The sequence below is a fragment of the Mercurialis annua genome, linkage group LG1-X (assembly GCF_937616625.2).
Source record: "Mercurialis annua linkage group LG1-X, ddMerAnnu1.2, whole genome shotgun sequence".
NCBI classification, from domain to species: Eukaryota; Viridiplantae; Streptophyta; class Magnoliopsida; order Malpighiales; family Euphorbiaceae; genus Mercurialis; species Mercurialis annua.
This window is the reverse complement of record NC_065570.1, coordinates 65,280,800-65,305,785: the sequence shown is the minus strand read 5'-3', so window position 1 is coordinate 65,305,785 and position 24,986 is coordinate 65,280,800. Positions and strand designations below refer to the sequence as shown.

At 34.0% G+C, this 24,986-nt stretch overlaps 4 protein-coding genes across 8 annotated transcripts; all 4 read right to left on the bottom strand.

Annotated features, from left to right (window-relative positions):
- Positions 1-233: 233 nt before the first annotated feature.
- Positions 234-1,085, bottom strand: LOC126664438 (uncharacterized). Of its 2 annotated transcripts, none has more exons than XM_050356828.1 (2): positions 872-1,085; positions 234-775 (listed from the first exon to the last, which is right to left on the bottom strand). In XM_050356828.1, the coding sequence occupies exons 1-2, from the start codon at positions 903-905 to the stop codon at positions 354-356; spliced, it is 456 nt and encodes a 151-aa protein (XP_050212785.1). In that variant the 5' UTR covers positions 906-1,085; the 3' UTR covers positions 234-353. The 2 variants fall into 2 exon arrangements, with proteins under 2 accessions (XP_050212785.1, XP_050212786.1); XM_050356829.2 differs by having other exon boundaries at positions 234-772; positions 872-1,080.
- A 1,775-nt stretch (positions 1,086-2,860) lies between these two features.
- On the bottom strand, positions 2,861-4,717 carry LOC126664418 (3-hydroxyacyl-[acyl-carrier-protein] dehydratase, mitochondrial). 3 transcript variants are annotated; one of them, XM_050356793.2, is made up of 4 exons: positions 4,559-4,717; positions 4,010-4,294; positions 3,752-3,867; positions 2,861-3,093 (listed from the first exon to the last, which is right to left on the bottom strand). In XM_050356793.2, exons 2-4 carry the CDS (start codon positions 4,283-4,285, stop codon positions 2,988-2,990), a joined length of 498 nt encoding a protein of 165 aa, XP_050212750.1. In that variant the 5' UTR covers positions 4,286-4,294; positions 4,559-4,717; the 3' UTR covers positions 2,861-2,987. The 3 variants fall into 3 exon arrangements, with proteins under 3 accessions (XP_050212750.1, XP_050212751.1, XP_055961103.1); XM_050356794.2 differs by lacking the exon at positions 4,559-4,717 and adding an exon at positions 4,372-4,444; XM_056105128.1 differs by lacking the exon at positions 4,559-4,717 and having other exon boundaries at positions 4,010-4,364.
- Positions 4,718-5,910: 1,193 nt separating this feature from the next.
- LOC126664417 (uncharacterized) lies at positions 5,911-10,367 on the bottom strand. Of its 2 annotated transcripts, XR_008789906.1 has the most exons (7): positions 9,697-10,367; positions 8,702-8,893; positions 8,363-8,602; positions 7,760-7,977; positions 7,090-7,344; positions 6,903-7,020; positions 6,376-6,493 (listed from the first exon to the last, which is right to left on the bottom strand). XR_008789906.1 is itself a non-coding variant. In XM_050356791.1 (6 exons), exons 1-6 carry the CDS (start codon positions 10,076-10,078, stop codon positions 6,128-6,130), a joined length of 1,653 nt encoding a protein of 550 aa, XP_050212748.1. In that variant the 5' UTR covers positions 10,079-10,367; the 3' UTR covers positions 5,911-6,127. The 2 variants fall into 2 exon arrangements, 1 of the variants encoding a protein (XP_050212748.1); XM_050356791.1 differs by lacking the exon at positions 6,903-7,020 and having other exon boundaries at positions 5,911-6,493.
- Positions 10,368-20,336: 9,969 nt separating this feature from the next.
- LOC126665576 (ATP synthase subunit d, mitochondrial) lies at positions 20,337-23,512 on the bottom strand. Its single transcript, XM_050358409.2, has 5 exons — positions 23,240-23,512; positions 21,691-21,772; positions 21,148-21,212; positions 20,799-20,885; positions 20,337-20,705 (listed from the first exon to the last, which is right to left on the bottom strand). Exons 1-5 carry the CDS (start codon positions 23,408-23,410, stop codon positions 20,604-20,606), a joined length of 507 nt encoding a protein of 168 aa, XP_050214366.1. The 5' UTR covers positions 23,411-23,512; the 3' UTR covers positions 20,337-20,603.
- Positions 23,513-24,986: the final 1,474 nt, after the last annotated feature.

The window sequence follows — 24,986 nt, the reverse complement described above, 5'->3', positions numbered from 1 at the left end:
CAAACCCATTAATACAAATAAAGATGGTTTAATTTCTTTTAACCCATTATTTTTTTGTGTTATAAATAAATTAATCCGTTTACGTCTCGAATGCATATTATCGCAATCTGAATCTGTTTAATTTTATGTCGCATTGTATAAACATGTCCGTGACGGAAATTGCCTTTACTAACTCTAGCCACACCTAACTTATGCACTCAATTGAAAGCTTCCTTAGCTACTGAAGAAAATCATGCAAAAACAATGAGTAATATTTGATAAAATGAGTCTGCTTTTGTGCTCAATTACAATTTACAAAGTCAGAAGTAAATTTTCCTGATGAAACGACTAAATAAGCACACGACAAGACGAGTCTAATTTTGCTGTTGCTGCTGTGGGCTCCTTAACGAACGAATCTGATGGATCCACTGGTCCTCAGGAACCCGACCCGCCCAATCAGGAGCCGAACCGGAAAATGAAATTCCGCGCATCGCCTCCATAACACGAATTGCATTCTCCGGATTCAGCGGCGCATTCCGGCGATTCTCATCCTCTCTAAAGGCTCTTACAATCGCCGCTTCTTCGACTATCTCCTCCTCATCGTCTTCTTCCAAGTCGCCGCCGTTTAAATGAAGAGACGATATTCCGTTCTCCACAGCTTCATGTTGCCGTAGTTGTAGCTCTTCATCGGAACCGCCGTCCTCTTCAGCAATGGGCTGGTAGTATTCAGGTGCGCCTAGATCGGAATTGGTGTCGGAGTCGGATTCATTATCGTTGTTGTTGATGATGTTCTCTGCTATACACATGAGTATGGGTGTATATAGTTAGATCGGATTAAAATTTTAAATGGAAGAAATGATTAATAAAATTTAGCAAATAAGGATTAAAGAACCTTGAATTAAATCACTGCTCCTGCTAGCGTTCATTGCTGGATTATGAGAAATCAAGTCTTAAATTTTAATTCTTTTTTGTAGATATGAGTGGAGCTGTTTCACGAATTGACGAGATTTAACAAACAATTTTATACCCTAAACTTTTTGAACTCTGAGGTGTAGTAGGCAAAAATGAAAGTTGATCGATGTGATAGTTCAAATTTGTAAAGTTTAAGGATGAAATAGTATATTATGTCAAAGAAAAAGCTCTTTATACGGTTTAAGACAATTCACCTATTTATGATAATCAGTACTCATTTTGACCCCTAAATTTATCAATGATGGGCTATTAAACACAAAATTAATTATTTCGTATGTAAAATATCTTTTCTTGTGAAAGTTAAAGTAAATGCTTTAATACTTTCATTTTGCAAAAAAAAAAAAATCATTTTTTTAAACCATCTAGCCAACTTTAATTTGTGATTTTAACAATGAGTAAACTATCAATTTACCCCCTGAATTTAGCACGAAGTATCAAATAAGTCTAACCTTGCAAAATCTGATCAAATCACCCCAGAACTATGCAAAACCGGATCGGTTTCACCCTTTTGACCAAAAAAGAGAGTGGAATAACCTAATTTTGAAATTAACCCTAATTAACTCTAACTAATCTTAATTAAAACACTAATTAGTCCTTTTTAATTTAAAATCCAATTAACACAAAATTGAGGGTTTTTTCTATCTTTTTCCCTAATTAAATTTAATTACTCTCATAATTAATTTAATTTTCCTAATAAACAACTAACCCTAATTAGTTAATCCTAATCCATCTTTTTTTTGTCACAATAACCTCCGGCTACCCCACCACCGCCGGACCCATACCCAGTGGGTCTAATCCATCCCCAAGCAGACCCAGATGGGTTTGCCGTGAAAACAAACGGCAGACCCATCATCGGAGAATGGGTCTGCCTTGGAAACAAATGGCAGACCCATTATCGGAGAAGGCAGACCCATTTGGGTCTGCCGTTTGTTTCCGAGGCAGACTGCTGAGGTGGCCGGTGGGAGCGATGGCGGCGGAGTAGCGGCGGCAAATAGGTGGTTGGTTGGAGAAGAAGAAGTTATGGAGTTTAGGGTTTCTAATGCTAATTAAACGATGATAATTGAAAAAAGCATAAAAAGATCCTTCAGTTTTTATTTTAAAATTAATTTAATTTTTAAAGTATTAAAATGTAATGGTTATAAAGTATATTAAATGTCAATTTTGTGAATGAAATAAATATTAAGGACTATTTTAAATTTTTAACCATCTAAAACCACCTAAAGTCATCTAAAGCCGGAGAGTGCGTTCACTCTCTAAGGTGAGAGTGGGGAAGAGGGCATTTGATACGTTTTTGCATAGTTTTGGGGTGATTATATCCACTTTTACGAGGTTGGACTTATTTGATATTTCGTGCCAAGTTCAAGTAAGTTTTTGATCCTTTACTCTTTTAACAATTATTTTCCAAATTTGTCCTTCATAACAAATAACTCTATGATTCAATTTACAAAACTAAATAATTCTATAAATCAAACCATTAATCAACTGATAATTTAATTTAATTTAGTATAGTTATATTAGTTTTTATGTTTATAATTTAAAAACAATGATTTTTTTTAATATGTATAATTTTAGCTAGATGAACAATAGTACTGAATAAAAGAAATAAATTTTTAGATTTAGGTGTAACTAGATTTATTAGAGTTAATTGATAGTAAATTGTAAATGCAATAGTGAATTTAATTAATAAAGATTTCAACCATAGCATTGTGCCGGGCGCATATGTCATTTTTAGTCTTTGAGCCATACTTAATTTAGAGATAATTAAACGGTTCAATTAAAACAAAATTATTGAACAACTTGTTAACGGCTGAACTAAATAAACCTTTCGTGCCATACTTATATAGAATAGATACCAACTTCTAGCAGCTCTATTATACTTTAAGAATTATTACTCGAGCACCAAAAATAATTAAACATTGAAAATGACACTTGATTAACACACTAAGATAGGGATCAATTGACAAACAGCATAATCAAAAAAATTAGACTATGGATTAGCAGCAGTAATTGAAGCATAAACTATAGCTGCAATGCATTCAGTCCATCGCCTTATTCATAGCAAGAGTTGGTAAAATTGTCACGGCGTCACCACCAACAACAAGAACTTCTCCATTCTTTAAGCATTTTGTTGAGAATTTTGCCCTGCATAAGACAACCAAACACCCAGTCAAAAAAAACTCAGCTATGTTCTACGAAAATTTATAGATTTCTACATTTGAGCATTTCGTTTCTATTTTCGGAAACACTTTTAAAACTTCTGAAATTTTATATTTATAATCTAATTTTTTGAAAAATATCATTTCGTCAGTTTCCCTTCAACATTTCCGTCTCTGCGCATAGTTAAAACCGTCGGTAATCACCGACAGTCACATAAAGCCATCGGTTTTTAACTATGCCGTTAGTAATTGCCGACGACTCTACCAATCCGTTGATAATTATAACCTCATATATCTTGGTGCAAAAGAGGCGCCAAATTTACCATGGAAAGCGACAATATTCTGAGTTCGTCACAAAATTAGTCGCTGAAACCATCAGAAAATTTTAGCATAGATTGGCCCCTTATTGCTGAGGAAATCACCGCCGGGCATCCTAAGTTGGTAATCTACCGATAAATGTTCGAGTCCCAACACTAAATAGTCGCTAAATGTAAAATTAGTGATGGATATTATGTCCGTAGGGAATTTGATACATCATAGTATTGAATATAGCTCAGTATCACCACATGAATTCAATCACTTCCACAAAAAGGTAACTAAAAGGCCAAGAAGAAAACACAGGTGAAGTAGTGAAGATGGCTTACATGAATCTAGTTCTGTATTCTTTTATATTCGTAACTTGTACTTCACCAATGATTTCGTCTCCAATAAATACCGGACTCTTAAAATGCAAGCTTTGAGAAACATACACAGCTCCAGGCTACCAAGTGTCCATTACATTACAAAATTCAGACATCGAACGAAAATTCTACATTTAGTCATCTAAGCAGTAAACAAACCTAAACACGATCATTGAATTAGTAAAAAACGAAGAGAAAAGAATAGAAATTGAAGTGACTTACAAAATGGGCTGCAATTATTGTAGGAAACAATGCAGCAACAAGCAGTCCATGAACAATGCGATCCTCAAATCCAGCCTTCCGTGCAAATTCAGCATCGAAATGAAGACGGTTCAAATCATGGCTTACCTTGGAGTATTCTATAACATCTTCATTTGTAAATACTCTTGTCTGCCTTATAATATCTCCAGTTTTTAGCACACTAGGAGATGCACAAAAAAATCGTGGTCTTGCGTAGGGAACATTCTTCGAAAGCAAACTCTTGACAAGCATCATCATAAAGGGTTACTGAAAAGATATAATAAGAAGAGAATGAGTATGCATTACTTCTCTTAGGCATTTTAACAAACACTTGAAATGCATACATTATATCTCTCACAGTCAACTATGTTTAATGCATGGCAAATTCATATATTTTCTAAAAAATGTTGTTTCTTACGTTGCCACTAAATTTAATTAAACATATGTATTCAAATGAATAAAAATTAAACTTGTAAAAGTTTAATTGAAATCAAATGAACAAATATTTAAATAAAGTTTTAAGTTATTAACTATTTGATCAGGCAGGCAGCTCCATAGGTGAAATATGAACTAATGAGTTAGATTTCAACTTCAACTGTTCCAAGCATTTACATTCTAAGGGGCCGTTTGGTTCAAGGTTGGAAATCGGAATGGGAATTGGAATGAGAAGGAATTGGAATGAGAATGATTATTTTCATTTTTTGTTTGCTTTAAAATTAGAGTAGGAATGAAAATGGATATTTTTTGTTTGCTTCAAAATATTCATTTTAAGTATATTTTTTAAAATGAATATTCAAAAATAATTTTTTTAATAATTATATATTTATTATTTATTATTTATTATTAAACTATTTTATTAAATTTTGATTTCCCTTCACAAAAGTCCATTCTCATGTGGTAAGGGGAGAATGGGTAATTCCCATTGAAGGGGTAATCACATTTCCGTTCCCTAATACAATTTGACAAAATAAACACAAACAATGGGAGTCATTTCCATTCCCATTCCCATTTTCTTTTTTTATAGCGAACCAAACGACCCCTAAATGTTTTTGAAGCTTAATGTAATATTAGAGTTCATTTGATTTGGTGAGAATCAATGATGGACTTATAAGTTTATATAAAGTGACCAAAATATAAAATAACATTATAATTCTATATAGATGACAAAATACAAAATTTGAGATGATAACATTATAGTATTAATGAATTTTATGTTAATAATGTTATTGAGAACTTTAATTTTTTTATTATAAACAGTCATATTGGCCACTCCTTGGATTATTCAATTTCTTAAATAGCACGGAAACTTTTCCAATCCTACATTTTATTTTCTTAAACACTTCTGAAAGTCCGAAACTATTAATTTTGCTTTATGAATGTTGCTTTGAACTGACTTCATCTCTAATTAAGTACTGAATTCTAGTTTCAGAAATTAAGTTTAAAGATAAAGATGGGTTCATTTCATTTCATTAACATTAAAAGTATCTGAAAACACAGAAAATTTCAGAATTGCAACAAATGAAGGAGACTGCAATATAGTTTGGAAGAAGCAATCACTCATTCAAATTTCAAACATTCTTCCAATTCTGCTGCATTTTTCTGCAAGGATTGTAATTAAACACAGTTTATACCAAAATGAATAATCTAATACAAAACAATGAACTGTTAAGGAACAGTTCAGCGTAGTATGAGTTTCCCAGCTAACATAGCAAAAACAAACTCTCAAATCACAGCAACTTACTAGTTTTATGCTTTCCTCTGTTGCCAATCTATACGTATATATCGTAAATCATTTCCGACGCATCAAATTCCGCTGGTGTTAACCTATGCTGCACAGAAACTTCTCGAGTTCTGTGTTTCTGCATGTTCATTTCTATAAACACTTCAGAAACTCCTAAGTTTTATATTTATAGCCTATTTTTGTAAAAAATGTTATTTTGCCGTTTCTCATTTCGGCGTTCCCATGTAACATAGGTATTAATTGTTCACAATGATTCAATAGCCAAAAACAAAAGCAAAATGATATGGATTCTCTTTTGCGCATGGCAAACCTATGCTCTGTACATTGGTAAATTTCAAGATTATAACTAACTTTTTATATTAAACTGTAGTATAGTTCACTTCTTCGTTCTCGTTACTATCAACCTCTAGTAAAGTTTGATGTACCTGTTGCTCTTCTTGATCTACCTGTACTTCTTTTTCACTAATCTGTTCTTCATTCTTATCATCTAATTCTTCAACAACCTTCATACTATTTTCATATGGAGTTTGTTTTACTTCTATTGTGTTTTTTAGTGGACCTTGTGGAGTCCCAAAAAGTGTAGTGAATATCTGTCGATGGCATTCGTCGCAAAAATAGAAATACGTGAAGTGACCCTCGTACGGCAGCTTATGCACCGCAGCACCTGGTAAAATTCTATGAACAAAATCTGTCATCAGCGGCGGAACGACTTTGTCATCCATACCCTGCACATTAGTGCAAAAAATTTAGATAGAATTGATTACAATTTAGTTTATTTGGATATTAATATTTATGATCACAAACACGCTAAAATCATAAAGGACATATATATTCAACACTCTGCAAACCCGATATCATAGCTTTCAAGCTTTTTCTAGGTAATCATTGATCAAACCAAGCCTTTATCACCTAGACTTAAGCTTAACTATCACTTTGTATTACAGCTTTTAGCTATTAAGGAAACAACAACTATGTGCCACCACTAACTTATTGAAGAGTATTGACCATCTACGAATCATTCTGCTATAAGATGCAAATAATTGAACACCTCTGTTCCTAAATAACTTTCCCGTTATGGTTAGCTAGCAACTGGTCGTAGCATTAAGAGGAAGAGTGACCGCAGCCAAGACATGCCTTGCAAAAGTCGATTGAGGATGCATAAAGAAATGACTGATGCACCACTATAAGATGCACTAGGAAACTTCAAGATATTTCTTCAGTACCGTAGCAGTGAAGCTTGCAGTTGAAGTAACTGAATTCAACCAAGAAAAGAAAAAGTGGAAGCAAATGAAACACAAAGAAAAGGAGAGCGCTCTCTTACCTGCCAAATGTGTATAGGGCCAAGAAAACCTGTATACTCGTCTTCGGATCCAATGAGAAGAAACTTGAGCCAATTGAGAACACCTTTTCCCTGCTTTTTCTTCTGCAGTTTGATGTCTGTGAGGCTGAAACCCCAATTTGAAACTTGCAGAACAGCTTCCTGGATGAAGGGTTTTGCATTTCCTTGTCGGATTGATTCTTCTACGTCTCTTTGCCAAAATTCTTCATAGATTGGATCCCCTATTAGTGCTTTATCCTACAAAGGGAAGTTTTTTAAAACACATATACAAAAGATACCTTATTTTTATCATTCACTTCCATTTTTCTTGCTTTTGGACTTCAATAAGCATTAAAATTTTAAACTGGTTGCATATAATAGCCAAGTAGCATAAGATTGAGAATCACTTTCGTTCAAACAGCTCAATGGGAAAAGTTTTCGTTTGGTTGCTTTTTAATGAACCATAAAATAGGATATTTATTTTTATTTTTTCAGAAATGACATTTGCACAAGCTAAAACCCATTAGTTTCTATTTAACATCTAAAATAGAAGGATACATTCTAAATCCAAATTTTTTCCATGTAAATGAAGAAACACATGGAAAGCCAAAACATCGAAAAGAAAAAGAATTGGTCTAACATTGTGCAGATGCTCATGATAGAATCCACTCACCCTCTTTCCAAGTGACAGTGAAAGCAAAGTATCGATCTGATCATGCTTTCCGGACAGGAAGCTCCGGTGGTAGAAATAAGAAAGAAACATGGGAAACCTCCGAGCTAAGAAGTACATAAATTTCCTTTTCCGACTCCACTTTTCCCAGATTCCATTTCTCTCATTCTTGGTCATTAGTGGATCATATGGATTGACCATTGGAGCGAGCATTGCTGCACCTGCAAGCCAGCCATGGTGGATCACATAAAATTAATTCCAACTAGTATGCAATGAAAGTTGATAAAAGTAGAATAGAATTCTTTAATCAGTTAACATTTTTTGACTATTGTGTTATACCAAAGTAAGCCAGGATAGGGCGCATATTCAAATATTACAAGTTGATTTGTTTCTCTGTTATTGTATAAACAGTAACCATGGACAATATTTTCTCTACATATGTAGAACATTAATGGGGAAATGACTTTTATTATACTTCAGGAGACATTATTGTTTTTAATTTCATAATACTAACTAACCTAAAACAAGTTAACAATAAATAAATATGGACGTACCACATAAACAGACAATATATACAGCAAATGAAAAATGAGAATGCAATTTCACCTGCAAGTTTATCGGGAATGTATCTAAGTGCCGCCCAAGCATGGGGACTCCCACTTGAGTATCCCATCACCCAGAACTTGTCCTTAATACCGAGAGCTCGTGCTAGGAATAACATATCTAAGGCTGATGACTCAAGGTTTCTGTTTGGATGAGCATCACTCTCTCCAAAACCCGGAAGATCATACGTTAACAAGTAAATACCAAACTCTTCCAACAGTGAAGCCTTAAGTCCAGGTATTCCTAATAGGATTTGTTTTGCAATAAGAAAATAAGATTATAAAGTAGCAAAATGAACAGAAACACAATTTAAATTCATTGCCATCAGCAGGGCTATCCAACCTGCAAGGCGAGACGAAAGAAAAGTATGCGGGTCTATCATTGAAAATCTAGCTCTGTCAACTGGGACACCTTGTTCCCTATATGCCATGTATCTACCGTCTGGAAGCAATATGCGGTCAGCACTAGGAGGATGTATAAACACCTTCTTTATAATTTGGGCAGAGGTATCACGTTCAGTACTTGCACCCAATACTGCCAATCATTAAAGTATGTCAGCACGATTCAAACAGCTATGCTGGTAAAAGAGATTTAAAATGACTTAAGGAACTCCATTTGTCCTAATTACCGAAAAATTAGATAACAGTATTCGTTGGAACCAATGTGCACTCACAATCACCACTGATGGAACTTACAAATATCTGAAATATTATTAAGGTAGAAACACTAGGTTGACATCTTTTTACTGAAACGCTGAACACTTGGAGAAACATTATACTTGAAACTTAAAGCTATTTGCCCACTAAAAGGTAACCTGCTTACCTCAATGTTCATTATATGTACTTGACCGTTGCATTAAGTAAGAAGCTTAGAAGTCAAGCTAGGGTAACATGGATTTTGCACAAGTTCAAGGAGAAAAGGGATTCAAAGTCTATTCTTTGTTACTCAGAGATGGATCATCATATCTACTAATAGCAATTGAAGAATGACATGCCAACAAGGTTCTGTAATGGTTCTAGATATTACCTAGCAACTTGCAACAAATCCAAATGCAGAAACTAACCACCCTATCCGAATGAATTAATCCTTAGATCAATAATCTCACAAGCCTAAGACTTTACTAAAATACAGCCTTGCTGTAAGTAAGTGTAACAATCAATTAAGTAGCATCCAATCAAACAGTAGCTGAAATATTTATTTTACTCCCAATTCCATCTTTTTGAACCCATTCAGAAAAAAAATGAAGGAAACCCAAATGCATCAAGCAACTGATAAACCCATTCAGCAAAACAAGAGTTCACCAACAAAACATACAACAAATAAAATATAAAAATTACCTGCAAAAGCAAGAACAAACACTAAGCAAATCACTGACCAAGCATGAAGAGGATCCTTATCCTCAGGCAAATACTCATTAAACACCTTCAATTTCTCACAAATCCTCTCATACCCACATCCAAATTTCTTCCCAATATAAGAACTTCTCCCAAAATTCTTAACAAGAAAAGAATCATCTCTCCCAAAACTCTGCACCACAATATCCCTACACCCTTTGCCAAATTGAACACTCAGTTCAGCAGCTCCCTTCAGAAACTCCTTAACTTGGTCATGAAATCCCATTTCTTGATCAACCACATAACCTTTTCCACCACCATTACTACTGTACCTTGTTCCTCCCCCCTCTGCAAATGTAGAATACTCATCTTCATCTCTATCCATCACAAGATTTAACCTTTTATGGAAAAAAAAGAAAGAATTTTTAATGAGTTAGCAAAAAGAAATGGACTTTATGGAGAGTGAGGCTTAAAGGGAAGCTTTGAGGTTAGGGATGAAAATGGGTGAAAAAGTGTAGAAGGTGTCATGGGAAGCAATTTTAAGGAAAATGTGTGCTAGTAATGTAAGAAAGAAGAATAAAAGTTGTTAGTTTTTGATAGAAGATGAAAGGAAATTATTTTTGGGATCTGAAATATTTGCATTATGACACTTTGACAATGGAAAATGGGGAAAAGGGAAGTACTACTAGTAATTTTTGGCCTTTTGTTTTCTTGATAATGACATACTTAGTAAACAACACTATAGTTACTCAACCAAACTGATGAAGGCAAAATATAGAAATAAAATATAAAAACCACATCTTTTTATACAAATAAATTATAGTATAAAAAAAACAAGTACCTGAGGTTCCTGAAGTAGAAGAGGAGCAGGTGCCTGAAGTGGATGAGCAGGTTCCTGAAGTAGGGGAGGAGCAGGGGCCTGAAATAGAGGAGCAGGCTACTGAAGTAGAGGAGGAGCAGGAAAATGAAATAGATGAGGAGCAAGCAACTGTATTAGAAGAGGAGCATGTGCCTAGAGTAGAGCAGGAACAAGTACCTGAGGTTCCTGAAGTTCAGGCTGAGGATCCTGTGGATGGGAGGGAGCAGACCTTTGACAATATTTGTGTCAATGTCAGTATCATGACTGACGATGAGGAAGATGAGGAGCTTCAGAATGCAAGAAAAAATGTCAGAAAGTCGAAGAGGAACCTGGTCAATAAGGCTGGTAGGAGACTTAACCAGAACTTAGTTGAAGAAGATGGAGGTGAATCTGGAGGTGAAGCTGGATGTGACGATGGAGACTGGAATGAAGCTATCGAAGAGGATATCATACACAGTGATGGTAGTAGCGACGGTAGTGACGACAGTTATGTGGTAGAAGAGTTTGATGAAGCAGATGATGTGACTGGTGCAGATGGGGATGAGGAGGGTGGTACTGGGAGTGTCTACTATGACAGTGATGAGATGGGGAGTTATTACAGTGAGAATGAGGATGACCCAGTTTCCAAACCTCCAAGGGCATCTACTGTTAGGTATGATCCAGACACCCCTATTCCAGTGTTCTATGTGGGGATGATTTTTAGAAATCATGAGGAATGCAGGTTTGCTTTGTCTAAGTACGCAATATTGAAAAAATTGCATGTTCATTATGTTAAGAATGACACTAAGAGGATCAGAGCTGTATGCCATCCTGGCTGTCCGTGGAAGTTTCTGGCAAGTGTCGATGGGAAAACAAAGAACCTAGTGGTGAAGACATACGAGCCTGGACATAGATGTTACATCACCAACACTAACCGCATGGCCACAAGCAAGTTTTTGGCACAGTTCTTGAGGCCAAGACTGTATGCTCAGCCTTTTATTAAGTTGGACGACCTAAGGGCCTTGTGCAAATCGGAATTGAAGCTGAAAGTGAGTTTAACTATGTGCCAGAATATTAAACGCAGATTGTTTCAGGATTTGGAGACAGTCACAAGGGAGGAGTACATGAGTTTGTATGATTATGCAGCCGAGATCAGGGCTAGCAACCCGGGGAGTACCTGTATTGTAAGGAGCACAAGAGAAGATGGAACTGAAGTGAACCATTTCAAGAGAATGTATGTTTGTTTAGCGGCATGCAAAAATGGGTGGATGGCTGGTTGTCGAAAAATAATAGGCATGGATGGCTGTTTCTTAAAGGGCTTGTGCAAAGGGCAACTCCTCTGTGCTATTGGTCGTGATGGGAACAACCAAATGTTCCCAGTCGCGTGGGCTGTGGTGCAAGTAGAAAATGCAGACAATTGGAGCTGGTTCATAAGATTGGTTGCATATGATTTGAAGTTGCAAAAGGGAGAGGGTTGTGTGATTATTAGTGACATGCAGAAGGTGATTATTAGTGATTATTTAAATTCAGTTTTGTCATTTACATAATTCTGTATTTAACTTGCTTTATTTCTGTATGACAAAATTCCTTTAGGGTTTGGAGATAGCAATAAAGAACCAGCTGCCACAAGTTGAGCACAGAAGATGTGCACGACATGTTTATGCTGCACTGGCTAAACAGTGGAAGGGAGAGGACAGAAAACTAGGATTTTGGACTTGTGCAAAGTCTACCTTTCCCCAGCAATTGAGAGCAAATTTATTGAAATTGGAGCTCTTGGGACCAGGCATGATACCTCACATTTTAGCCTATGATGTTGAAACATTTTGCAAGGCCTATTTCCAGACTTCAGTAAAATGCGATGTAATTGACAACAACCTGGCTGAAACTTTTAATGGGTGGATTCTTGATGCGAGGTTAGTATATGCTTAACTTTTTTGGCCTTAGGTATTTAATGAGTGCATGTTTTTAATGGATGGTACATTTACTGGGTGTGTCACTGTTTACTGCGTATGTTTGTTTGCAGATGCCAACCTATTGTCACTATGCTTGAGGCAATTAGGGTCCAAGTCATGACAAGGTTACATGTGAAGAGGAGCTTCGCAGGCACTTGGATAAATGACGTTGCTCCTAGAGCTATGAAAAAGTTGGAAAAGAGTAAGGAGCTGTCATTTAATTGGCAACTACACACGAATGGGGATGATGGCTACGAGTTAACAAATACTCATGATTCAAAGGACAAGCACACAGTTTGCATAAGACGCAGAACATGTACATGTCGAGAATGGGACCTCACTGGTTTACCATGCCAACACGCTATAACAGCAATTTTCAGTTTTAGTGGAAAGCCTGAAAACTATGTGCATGAATGGTATACAGTGGGGAAATATAAGGAAGCTTACCAGTTCATGCTGCAACCCGTGAGAGGTAAAATAATGTGGCCTGAAACTGGTTTAGAACCCCTTGAGCCGCCTGCCTACAGAAAAATGCCTGGAAGGCCCAAAAGAGCAAGAAAAAGAGACATCCATGAAACAAAGAAATTTGGCAAAATTAGCAGACAAGGTAGGGTTATGAGGTGCAAAACTTGCAGCCAACAAGGCCATAATGCTAGGGGATGTCCAAGTAGGGTAAGTTATTCATGATTCCTACTAACTGCTTTTCCGTTTTAATTGCTTTTATGTTAACAAATTTGTTATTGTGATGTCCATAGGACCCTACACTGCCTGCTAAACAACCCAGACCTAGGACAAAATCTGGTGGAGCATCATCCTCAGCAATGGTCAGACCTTCAGCTGATTTAATTGCAGAATTTGGAATACGAAGAAAGAGGAAGAGACGAGCCAGTACATCGCAAGTACCTTCTGCACCTGAAGAACAACCCCCTGCTGCACCCACTTTGCAAGAGCCACACACCCAACCTGAGGTCATTGAGATCACTCAGCCAAACACACAACCTCAGGACCACTTGGAAGTTCAGGCTGAGTTTAGCGCTTCAGTCAGAGCTCTTAATGATTTCACTACTGCTATGCTAACTGGTGGGTTGCAGAAAACAAGTAACAAAGCAAAAGGGAAACTTAAGCAAAAAACAAAAGCAGCTGTAAGTACCCTAAACCCTAAAATAAGTACATTATTTTATCTAAGTTTTGTGTGTGCATGTGTTGGGTTCTCAACTTGTATACTGTGCATGCTTTGTTGTAGGTAACATCCTCCAAGTCTGCTCCACCAAAGCAAGGTAGAGCCTCAAGGCAGGAACTTACACCTCGTGCACCAGCTGCACCACGAAATCAGGTCCATACACCACCTGCACCAGCTGGACCACCAAGGCAGGACTTGTTACCACCTGCACCACCTACAAAACCTAGTGCTTCATCTGCTCCACCACCTACATCCAACAAGAGGGAGGGAAAAAGACCTATGACCCCAATGCAGCTTAAAATGGATGAAGCACTTCTCAAAGCTTCAAGAGGCCCTAGACTGGGTTGATGGATCGAAGTCACACCACTAACCACAGAAACTTTTTTTGGAAGTTGCCCTACATGATTGCCACACTAACCATCTCAAATTCAAGGTTGTAGTTTTCTGTATGCTTCTAAGTTAATTATGTGAACAATCAGGGCTTTAGTATTTTGTACCTACCTTGTATAGGTTTTGGTTATTTTGTACCTACCTTGTATAGGTTTTGGTTATTTTGTAAGTTTCAAAATGTGGTTTTTTGAAACCTGTAGAGATATGGTCAAACAAACTGACATACTTTTAAGGTTTGTAACTATTTATTATCTATAGTTTGTGTTATTCAGAATTTGTTGTTTAGCATTTTATTAGCTTTCATATTCTATCAGACAAGGGCACAAAACTTCCATTTTCAGAATATATATGATCTACATACACAAACACTTTTTATTGCACTGCAAGTGTATGTATGGCAAGCATTGAAAATATAGAATAGGCAAAGGAAATAATGGTACTCACTGCAAACCTTAACGCTTCTTACGTTACTAATACAACAAACTTACTTCATAGATAAACTGAAATCAACATAGAGTACCAAGCTTAACAGCTCTCACAAAATACATTACATAATTTAACATAAGTACTTAGCAAACTAGATAATAAAGTACTTAAACATTCGGAATTACAGTACCAAGCTTAACAAATTACTTAAAATTTGATCATCATCAGTAAACCAATGACCAACACAGCCACAACAATTATAAAATAATTGCAGAGCTCTTTCTGCTTCTTGACAGACTTCATCTCCATCTCATACTTCTGCATCTCCATCATTTTCTTTTTCAGCTCCATGTTCAGCTCTTTGTTCAAGTCAGCTACCCTTCCCTCTAAATTAGCTTTCTCAGCTTTCAGTTCCTTCATTGTCTTCTCCATCTCGATTGCATCAAGAGTACTGGCATGGTCCATTAAGTACTTCAGGCGAAAAACCTCACCCCTTAGATACTCTCCCTCCTTGCTCAGAGTTGTTTCTTGACGTTTCAGATTGTTCAACATCATTTTGATGTGCTGAGCATACTCTTCATCGTGCCACATGAAGTACGAGCACTGGTTTGACTACAGATAAACAGTTTCATACAAGTTCAGCAATAATAAACACTTACAGTCACTGCAAATTCAAAGAATTTTCCATAACGACATGTTTGAACATAATTACACGACCAAAACAAACAACCTCAGGAACCTAGAAAAAATTAAAAATCATAACTGAAAGAAAATAAAAACCCAAACTCAAACAAAATTACTAACCCTAAATGACTTGCACAAACTGAAGCGATACCCAGATGAAACATCAACAAAATTAGAAACCCTAACTCAAACAAAATAAAAACCCACCTCAAAATTATACACACACTAGCAAACCCTAGATTAATTGAAGAAAAAAATTGCAAACCCAGATTATTTTACGAAAAATAACAAACCTTGCATAAAAGAAATAAACATAATTACCTCACACCGGAAAAAACGCCTGCCAGGATTCTTCTCCGACCACGACACCAGCAATTTCGCCTTCTTTCCACACTTGCAGTTACTGTTCTCAGAAGAAGGAATAACACCATCGTACATTTCTTCCGCCATTCTCGCTAGCCACGAAAATCGGACCACAAAAGGAAGTTACTAATGGAGATAACAAAAAAACCAGCGCCGCAAGAGAGAGGAAATTTAGAGAATTGGGTTGAGAGTGAACTGAGAAGAATAGGGTTAGTCCACGTAAGGTGCAGTGGGGTAATTCCACGTTTCAATCATTTTCCACGGTGTCCAGTCAGTTTCTATTACTTAAATGACGTGGCTCTCCATTCTGTTTGTTAACACCGTCTGAAACACACGCGATTTTTTCCGTCCATTTAAGGGCCTTAATATTCGATTTTGCCATGTACAGGGACCTGCGGGTGAGGAACTTTGGAACAGGGACCGTTTGCAGAAAAAGTGTAAAGTAGGGGGCCTCTGAATGGGTTTTGCCTAATTTTTGGCCTTTTGTTTTCTTGATAATGACATACTTAGTAAACAACACTATAGTTACTCAACCAAACTGATGAAGGCAAAATATAGAAATAAAATATAAAAACCACATCTTTTTATACAAATAAATTATAGTATAAAAAAAACAATTGATTTAAAAATTCAAAATAGAAACTAAATTTAATTAATTTTTCTATAATTGCAAATAGTTAGGGACGGAGCAGTGAGAGTTTCTCTCTCCTAGAGAAAGAGAAAGTTAATTTTGATCGATTCAGGATATGGTGATTCTCAATCTTTTCTAGCCGAAAATCATTGTTTTTTTAGTTTTTTTGTTACTTTATTTGGCTTGTTTTTTTTCTGAATAAATTGCTCTCTTATTTGGAATTTTATGTGATTGTTTTGTGTTCATTTGATATAGTTATGTTTTGTATATCATTAGATCATTTAAAAAATTAAAATTTATTCAAGTTTTAAAAAACTCTTGAAGATTCAACATTTTTTTATCGTTTGAAATATATTAACAGCAGAATAAGAGATTAATAGAAATTCTGGAGGTGCAATTGGTATAGAAATTCTCAACAGTTTAATTTTTCTAACACTTATAAAATTGTGTTTTTAAATTTTTATTATTATTTTATTTTTTTGTGGATCGATTATAAAAAATTTAGATTATTTTTTATTTTTTATAATCTTGATTTACGGTGTATTTGGACAATATAGATTGTAATTTTGCTTTTTTAAATATATAATCTGCCTTAATAAAAGAAATAGTTAGGGACAGAGGAAGGGGCAGGGTTGGCGGCTGCCTCCTTTCTGTAGGCATTTTATTTTGTTTATTTTTCTAAATTGCCTCCTATTTTATGCCTTTTATTTTGTTTCTTCATCCAAACAAATTATAAATTATAGTATCATATTAGTAACTCAGTAAATGAACTTTTGTAAGGATTAACTGTTTTAAAAATCACAAATTTTAATATATTTTATAATTTTAACACGAATTTTAAATTTTGATAATATTAAACTCTAATTATCAAATTTTTACAATTCGAAATATTGATCAATTTTTTATCAAAAAGATACCGATATAGACATCGCCCCCCTTGCAAATTGTAATAAAATGACAGTTCATGTATTAAATTGTCAAAATTGATTTTTTTTTTACATTGTCAAATTGGCTCAATTTCATAAGTTTTTAAGCAATTAAACATTTTTATAATCTATATTTTTTTTTTGTCTTTTAAAAATATATTTGGGTCAAAAATTTATCACTTGATTAAATAAAAAAATAAAATAACTAATTTTTATAATATCAAATTAAATCAAGCGGAAGATATCATTTCTATTTAATTTTAAACAAAATTTTAATTCTTCAAAGCTTCAAGTTAATGGTTCTAGTTGACGATTGGAGACTACAATCAAGAAAAGGTGAGCAGAAGAAATGGAAGGCTGTGATGACTCCACGTGGGAAAGTAAGATTGTCATCATAGGAGGGAATGTGGCTGTGGCGGTGGCGGTTAGGTAGGTGGAGGTTAGGACGTGGACAACGGTGAGTCTTTGCCTGAATGGCAATGGTACTGACAAAATGCAGTCCCACTTAAGAAAAAAGAAAATTTTAAATAAATTTAAATTTAAATTTAAATTTGAGGATTTTGCTTTAGCTCTTGTTTAATTTTTCTCAGTAATTAAATAAACTTAACAATTATCTAGTAGAAACAAATAAACATTACTTTTACTAATTATACATATGTCATATCATTTGACATTACAATTGTAAAGTCTCAAACAGATTTAGTATTACTGAAATTGAAAAAATAGAATTAAAATCTTATTAGATACCAAACCAGTCTTTATTTGCATTCATTCAATATAGCTTGTTGAACATGATCCTTCAATTGAAAAAATGTACTTATCTCCATAGACATTGTCTAAAGGTATGTATATTATAATTGGACATAATTTAATACAATAATAGTGTATGCTAAATTTTCTAAAAAAATTAGTATTCATTGCAAAACTCAAAAAGCTAAATCATTGATGTTTAGCAAAAACCAACATATGCAGCATCGTGTGACATACATTTCAAAATTCTCTTCTTTTCGATTCTCATTGACACAATTTCTTGCTAATCCAGAGAACTGTCTGGCATAATCCATTGGCTCGTGCGACAACCGTCTATCTGTCAATTTTAATTAATTCGATTTCACTAATCTAGTTAATTTAGTCAGTTCAATTGAAAATTTAAAAGGATCCCTTTAGTTTTAACCAAACTGAGAATAATCGCCCTAGTAGATGAGTAGTACTACAGCTAAACACTGGCTTGAAAGAGGAGCTCATGAGGAAATCTTAATGTTGAGAGATAAGATACCATTTCTTTTTGATGCACATGTAATTCCTCCATTGTTCCACTGGTCCTATTGCATATAGAATACAGGCTGCTAGAATCGCCCCCCCACTTTCAAAGATTTCTCCAGCTCACCAAAGTTGGTGCCATTATTAATACATGGGAAAAGGTGCAAAAATGACCCTCATGTATAGCCCGTGTCTCTTGTTAGCACCTCATATATTTCGAATCTCAAATATAACCCTAACGTCTTGAAAAAGTATCAAAAAAAACACAACAAACTAACGGAAGTTTGTTTTACTGTTAAATATATGATGTGTCAATTTATTTGCACACATAAGCATTAATTTAATCTGACACGTCATCGTTTTTAAATTAATATAAAACATAAGCATTAATCATAATTAATTAAAATTCTTTTAATAAAATTAACTCTAATTATTCTAAAATAATCCTAATTAATCTAAACTAAGCTAAATTAACACTAAAACACAGCCTTTTGCACTTGGCCAAATCACTAAAATCAAATGACCCTAAGAACACAATATCTTCATCTTCAACCTTATGTTTTCATCTTCAACCAAAAGTGGACAAACAGATCAATGTTCCCCAAATCAAAATTTACTAGATCTCACATGAAAAAGATGATTCATATTTGTATTCCCTATATTAAAACTTATTTACCACTAACAATCAATTCAATCTCAAAACAAAAATTCAAAGAAAATCGATGGAAAAATAACTCCATGTTAGAAACTTATCTACAAACCACCAATCAAGAAGGACCTAGTTCTGAAAATCCCCAACACAGCATAAATCGCTCACCTTTCCTCCGCTGCAACTTATATACCTACCATCATCACAACATCTGAACCCAAACTTGTTTTCACCTCCGTTAAGTCCTTCAAACACGCCACCGTCGCTAATCTGGTTTCCACTTTTGACTTCTTGGATGCGCAGTAGACAGACTCGGAGACTTCGTATCTGTCACGTCGATTTCTCATCCGGGTGAGATATCGATCTCTGAGATTTGCGAAACTCCTGAGGTTTGCGGCGATTGGGAGGTTGTGTCGAAGGTGGAGTAATCTGAAACAGTGGCGGTTATATTGAAGGGCGGCGGAGGCTGTATTTTAGGGTTAGCTTAGGTTAAGGGGGTTATTTTAGGTTAATTAGAGTTAATTTTAGAATAATTAAAGTTAATTAATTTTTTTAATTATTATTATAATTAATTATGTGTTGCAGATGACGTGTCAGATTAAATTAATGCTTATGTGTGCAAAAAATTTGACACGTCACATATTTAACGGTAAAACGAACTCCCGTTAATTTGTTGTGTTTTTCTGATACTTATTTAAGACGTTAGGATCATATTTGAGATCCAAAATACATGAAGTGCCAACAAGAGACACGGGCTATACATGAGGGTCATTTTTGTACCTTTTCCCTTAATACATTAAACCACATGGAACAAACGATTTTATTAGGGCGTAGATAAATAATTAAGCTATGTTGAGTTATTAGATCCAATATAGCCCCATCCACCTCTCTTATTGCTTCACAAATTATTCACACCTAACCACGACTAACACTTAGGGGAGTAACCAATGAGTCATTCCACCCACAAGCGCTTCCCCTCCTCAATGATACCAAAAACAAAAATCTCAGTGTGTAAATTATGTTCGAACCAAAATTTTACTTTTTTCAAAATCGAAATGAACAAACATTACAAGGATGTATAGATTTTCAAACCAAACCAAACCAGTTGATTCAATTTACACTAAAACTAAACTGAAATTTTATTATATCGTTGACAAAACCAAACCACAAAACCAATTTTTGTATGTGTCTATCCGAACCAAACTGAATTGAATTGATTGATTTTTCCGCACCCCTACTAATCCCTGGCCAAATTAAAATACAATTATACATACATAATTAAAGATAAGAAAAGGAACTATCCACATTGCTTCCATATTCTTATCCTTCTTCAACACTCGCATATAACAATTAACTGATACATAATTTTATTCAGCTGTGCAAACATGAGTTCATGACTCTCATTTGTCAAGAAATATTATCTGTTAATTGATCATCATTATCGCATCATGAAGAGTCTAAAAACACAAGTATCTTGCTCTTGTAAATTCCGAAAAGGATCCGGACATCCAAATCACAAAACTTGTTCACTTTCTTTATTGCGACCATGAAATTTTAGACAACCTGAAAATTCATTTTAAAATAACAAATGTCTGGTGCACAGACCTGAAATCAATAACCCCAATAATCATTGCGGATTTCATCATCAAACTTCTTCTTTAACTCGGGGTGCTTTGCAAAGTATTCGTCGGCCGTCATGGTACTGAGTTTAGTCTGTTAATTAGGCAAAACAAAATCGAATGAGAAAATTGACTATTGAAAATGTGAAAGAGAGAGAGATCGGAAATTGAGCAATATGTCCATCACCTTCAACTCTTGGACATCAATAATCTCTTTTTCTAGTCTTTCAGACTCCTTAAGAGACTTCTGCTCGGCTTCTTTCAGTTCCACCAGCTGTCATCAAGACATTTGACTTGATTAGATAGTCGATGAGCACAAAATGAATATTTTCTATTAAACATAATGCCCATATGCATTAAATTTTCAAACCAGATAAGATCATCTGCATAATTAGTTTCAAAGAAGTACAAAAAAGAAAAGGACGAAGAAATTGAAATGTAACAGATACTTCGGCCTCAAAGTTTACAAGAAGCAAGCAAGAGGGGAAAAGTTGAGCAATGACATCATAGAAAACACAAAATTATTGATATCCTACCAGGGAGTCAAATTTTGGTTTGTATTGAGGAGTTACAGTGTCCACATATTTGGGGACCTCAATGCCTGTAAAGCAACAAAAACAACATAGTTAAGTGACAATGGTACAATTAAGTCACAATATGCTTATCCGATCAAAATTAAACGCGATTTGATCCGATATCTTCATCTAAACTCAATATTTGCTTACTACAATCAAGAATTTCCATTGTACAAATATGCAAAAGATAAAGTAAAGCAATTACTTCCTAAACCTAAGCTTCAAAAAAGCAGTTTTAACTAATTTAAATAATGAATTATCAAGAACGTCAGTTTAAGCAAAAGATATTCCAGTGAACTATGGGGTTATTCATTCCACAAGGGTTTAGCTAAGCATTAGTCTCCAACAGCCAGGGAAGAACCCTACTTTTCAAAACCTTTTTCAAATTTTCAGATACCAATTGCTGTGACAGACAGATGTAACCATACAATGCAAAAGTACAAGATAATAAAAGAAAAGTGTATCCAATGGCACTATAGAACAATAGCCAAGTAAAAGACATACTGTCATATGCTTCCTTGTACATATCAACCAAGCGAGAACCAATATTCTTTCTGTAATATTCCCAGTTTACTGGTTCAGGTTCCTGCATAATTTAGACCAAAAATCAGTAGAAGTCAATTTTATTCAAGAGATTACACAACAATCTGTGCAACACATCTAAATTCTAAGGACAAACAAGGGTTCAAGTAAAAATAAAGAAACTAAATGCTATTTGAGCAACAAATAAAAAATTAACAACATAAATAAAAATAAGAAAAATAAATAAATTGGCCACCAATAAATTAACTCCATTTCATGGTAATACATATTCCACCCAAGTAGTGCAGATCAATAAGAATAAATAATCATAACAAACTACAATGACTGCATCTATGTTCCAAGGTATTAAGATGGCTACATAATCATAAAAGAAATGTAGGTCATAAGTTAACTTCTAGATAGAAAAACTGTAAACCTTGAAGAGTAGCGGCAGTACTAGTAGAGTAGTAGTAACAAATGGATGAGAACATTTCAGTTTCAATAGGTGTTAATCCATGATCGTTGAACAAAATGGAGAGAAATAGAAGATTTCCTCACCAAAATGGAAATATACAAAGAAAAACATCACTACAAATTCAAGTATTGTTTGGAATACATAAACAAGAAATTCAACTAATTTTCAAATGCATTTCATCAAAAAAAAAATACAAATAAATTTAGCATTAGCAACTCATGATTTTAAATTTGCAGCTTTATAAATCATGCACCTCTTAATAGTTTAATATAGTGTTTGGTTTAACTGTAAACTAGAATTTATTTTATTTGTTACCGAATTCTGAACAAAATTCATCCTAAATGTACTGTTATGTTCGGTTTCTAAAAGAACAAAGTCGAGAATTCATTTCAAATAAAATTACATGATTTCAGGCTTTCAGAAATTATAATTCGATTTAATTTTTTATATTTCCAAAGATATGGTTTTATATCATTAATATTTTATAATTTCTATCGACTTTCTGAAGCAAGTACACTAAATTTACAAAATTAATTTTCAAACATATTCTAAAGTAAACAAAACACAACTATTATCAATTTCAAATGAATTCCTTAAGAATCTCATTTAAATCAAACGCACTCCAATTGTTTTTACAAAACTTTATGGCTATCAAATCAAATTTCTCAAACTATGACAGTGAATTCCAGACAAGAAATGAAAAAAAATTACAAAATAAATTTTCATTTCACGCTCTTTTCCGTAGTTTAGTATCAGGCAAAGTAGCAATTTCCATATGGAAAATTCAAATAACAAATTCAGCTTCAACGTTGCAATTCTATTCACTCTATCAAAGAAAATGGAATCACAGTTAGGTATAATCGGATACTGACTAAAACAAAATGAGTAATTGAAAAATAAATAGATATGCAATTAATTAATACATACAACAACAATAGGTGTATTATACACCGTGTGGTTTCAGATCCAGAAAAGACTGTTCAATAAAAACCCTAGCGGCAAAGATCAAAGACTTGTAGATAACATTAAATGTGGAGAGGGAGGGGGCGGAGGTACCTGACTGAACTTAGTTTCGAGCTGAGAGTTAACTTCATCGAAAGCGCGACGGAGAGTGGCGAACTCTTTGCGAGCTTCGTCGGAAACGAGGAGCTTACCCATGCCATCCCAATCTATGTTCTTTGATGCCTTGAATGCTGCATCCGCTACCTTCTTCACCGCTCCGCTCATCTCTGCCGCTCAGGTTTGCTCTTCCTTCTTTCTGGTTTATGCGATTGGAAATTGACTGCTTTGAGCTCTATCAAAATTGGGAACGCAATCGGTTTCTTTTTTAACTGGTTTTAGCTATCTCCGCTGCTCGACTTTTGGACCTTTTCAGGCTTGGGCCGTCCAATAAGGGCCGACCTTACTTGATCTCATTTTTTTTTTAAAAGATTATAAATATTCATAAAACATGTAATTTTTAAGAAAAACAAACAAAAAAACCATTGATTTATAAGCAAATTACTATGAGGCTTCCGTATATATCATAATTAACAGTTTAATATTTTTTATTTGAAAATCATATTTAATACTCCCTCATTTTAATTCTATTAATTATTAGGCTATTTTGTTAATTTGGTGTACCAAATCATTAACGAAATTGAAAGTGAGGTATCCAACCGTTTGAAAGTTATGTACTAAATCCTTTGAAAGTAAGTACCAAAATTAACATAGGAGTCTAATGGTTAACAAAATCAGACGCGGGGGACCATTAGTAAGATTTTAAAACAAGAGATATCAAACTGTTTATTATAATATAACTAGAGAACGTTAGAGTAAGTTGCCCTTGATTTATTCGATAAAATTTTAGTAACCATCTAAATAAAAAAAATTCTAATAAAACTGGATTTGACTACACTCCCTCTCCCTTTTTTATTTTTATAATCGTCTCTCAAATTTAATATATCACAGCTTGACTTTAAGAGTGAAAAAGCGGAGATTTCCAGCCTTAAACAGAGAATCCATCATTTCTTCATCCTAAAAGCATCTCAACTCTTATGTTAAACCAATTTCGGAATGCTAAATTTAGCTTTCATAATGAAATAAACTGTTCCATTCCATGATATATCTTATGCCAAATTCGACATATGCTAAACTTGATGATAAATTTTAACATCAAATTTAGCATATGTCAAATTCTTTTATCTATTTAAATAATTAAGAGTTAATAGCAATTTCATTTAGTATAACTATACCAAATTTTTTTATTTTAAATTAGTTAATTATAAAAATAGTATTAATATAGTAGATTTTTTACAAAAATAAATAAAGTACTACAATAAACTAATAATTCAAATAATTTATGTTTTATAATATTTTATTTTTATTATATATATATATATTTAAATTTAAAAATATATCATTTTTTTATTATAATTATTTATTAAGAATATTATTCTAATATTTAATTAATAATTATTAATGAGATTTACATATTAAACTGAAACTTTTAATAAATATTGTGTTTTTTACATGTAAAATTAAAAATCACTATAAAAGTAAAAGTTTGTCATTTAATATAGCAATGTGCATTAGAGTCAAAATTTAAAATTTGTGCTATATTTATCCTTTTGGTATAATTTATGCTAAAATAATACAAAATATGTCATATGCAATGGAGATATTCTAATATTTATTTTTATATATATTTATCTTAATTTACTCAGTAAATTGCTGCGTTTTGAAAATTTGTTTGTATTTTAATATAATTTTACAGTGTGTTTTGATGATTTTAGTTAGTTTTATTTGAGTTGATTCTTGATTT

Excerpts from the sequence above, each read along its gene's own strand:
- LOC126664438 (XM_050356828.1), bottom strand. The coding sequence starts at position 905 with ATGAACGCTAGCAGGAGCAGTGATTTAATTCAAG. Across the intron at positions 776-871 it reads GAGCAGTGATTTAATTCAAG|CAGAGAACATCATCAACAAC; the intron begins GTTCTTTAATCC and ends TCATGTGTATAG.
- LOC126664418 (XM_050356793.2), bottom strand. The coding sequence starts at position 4,285 with ATGATGATGCTTGTCAAGAGTTTGCTTTCGAAGAATGTTCCCTACGCA. Across the intron at positions 3,868-4,009 it reads CAATAATTGCAGCCCATTTT|CCTGGAGCTGTGTATGTTTC; the intron begins GTAAGTCACTTC and ends GACACTTGGTAG. Across the intron at positions 3,094-3,751 it reads GAATACAGAACTAGATTCAT|GGCAAAATTCTCAACAAAAT; the intron begins GTAAGCCATCTT and ends TGTCTTATGCAG.
- LOC126664417 (XM_050356791.1), bottom strand. The coding sequence starts at position 10,078 with ATGGATAGAGATGAAGATGAGTATTCTACATTTGCAGAGGGGGGAGGA. Across the intron at positions 8,603-8,701 it reads TCTTTCGTCTCGCCTTGCAG|GAATACCTGGACTTAAGGCT; the intron begins GTTGGATAGCCC and ends AAATCCTATTAG. Across the intron at positions 6,494-7,089 it reads GCCCTATACACATTTGGCAG|GGTATGGATGACAAAGTCGT; the intron begins GTAAGAGAGCGC and ends ACTAATGTGCAG.
- LOC126665576 (XM_050358409.2), bottom strand. The coding sequence starts at position 23,410 with ATGAGCGGAGCGGTGAAGAAGGTAGCGGATGCAGCATTCAAGGCATCA. Across the intron at positions 20,886-21,147 it reads AACCAAAATTTGACTCCCTG|CTGGTGGAACTGAAAGAAGC; the intron begins GTAGGATATCAA and ends TCTTGATGACAG. Across the intron at positions 20,706-20,798 it reads TTGATGTCCAAGAGTTGAAG|ACTAAACTCAGTACCATGAC; the intron begins GTGATGGACATA and ends CCTAATTAACAG.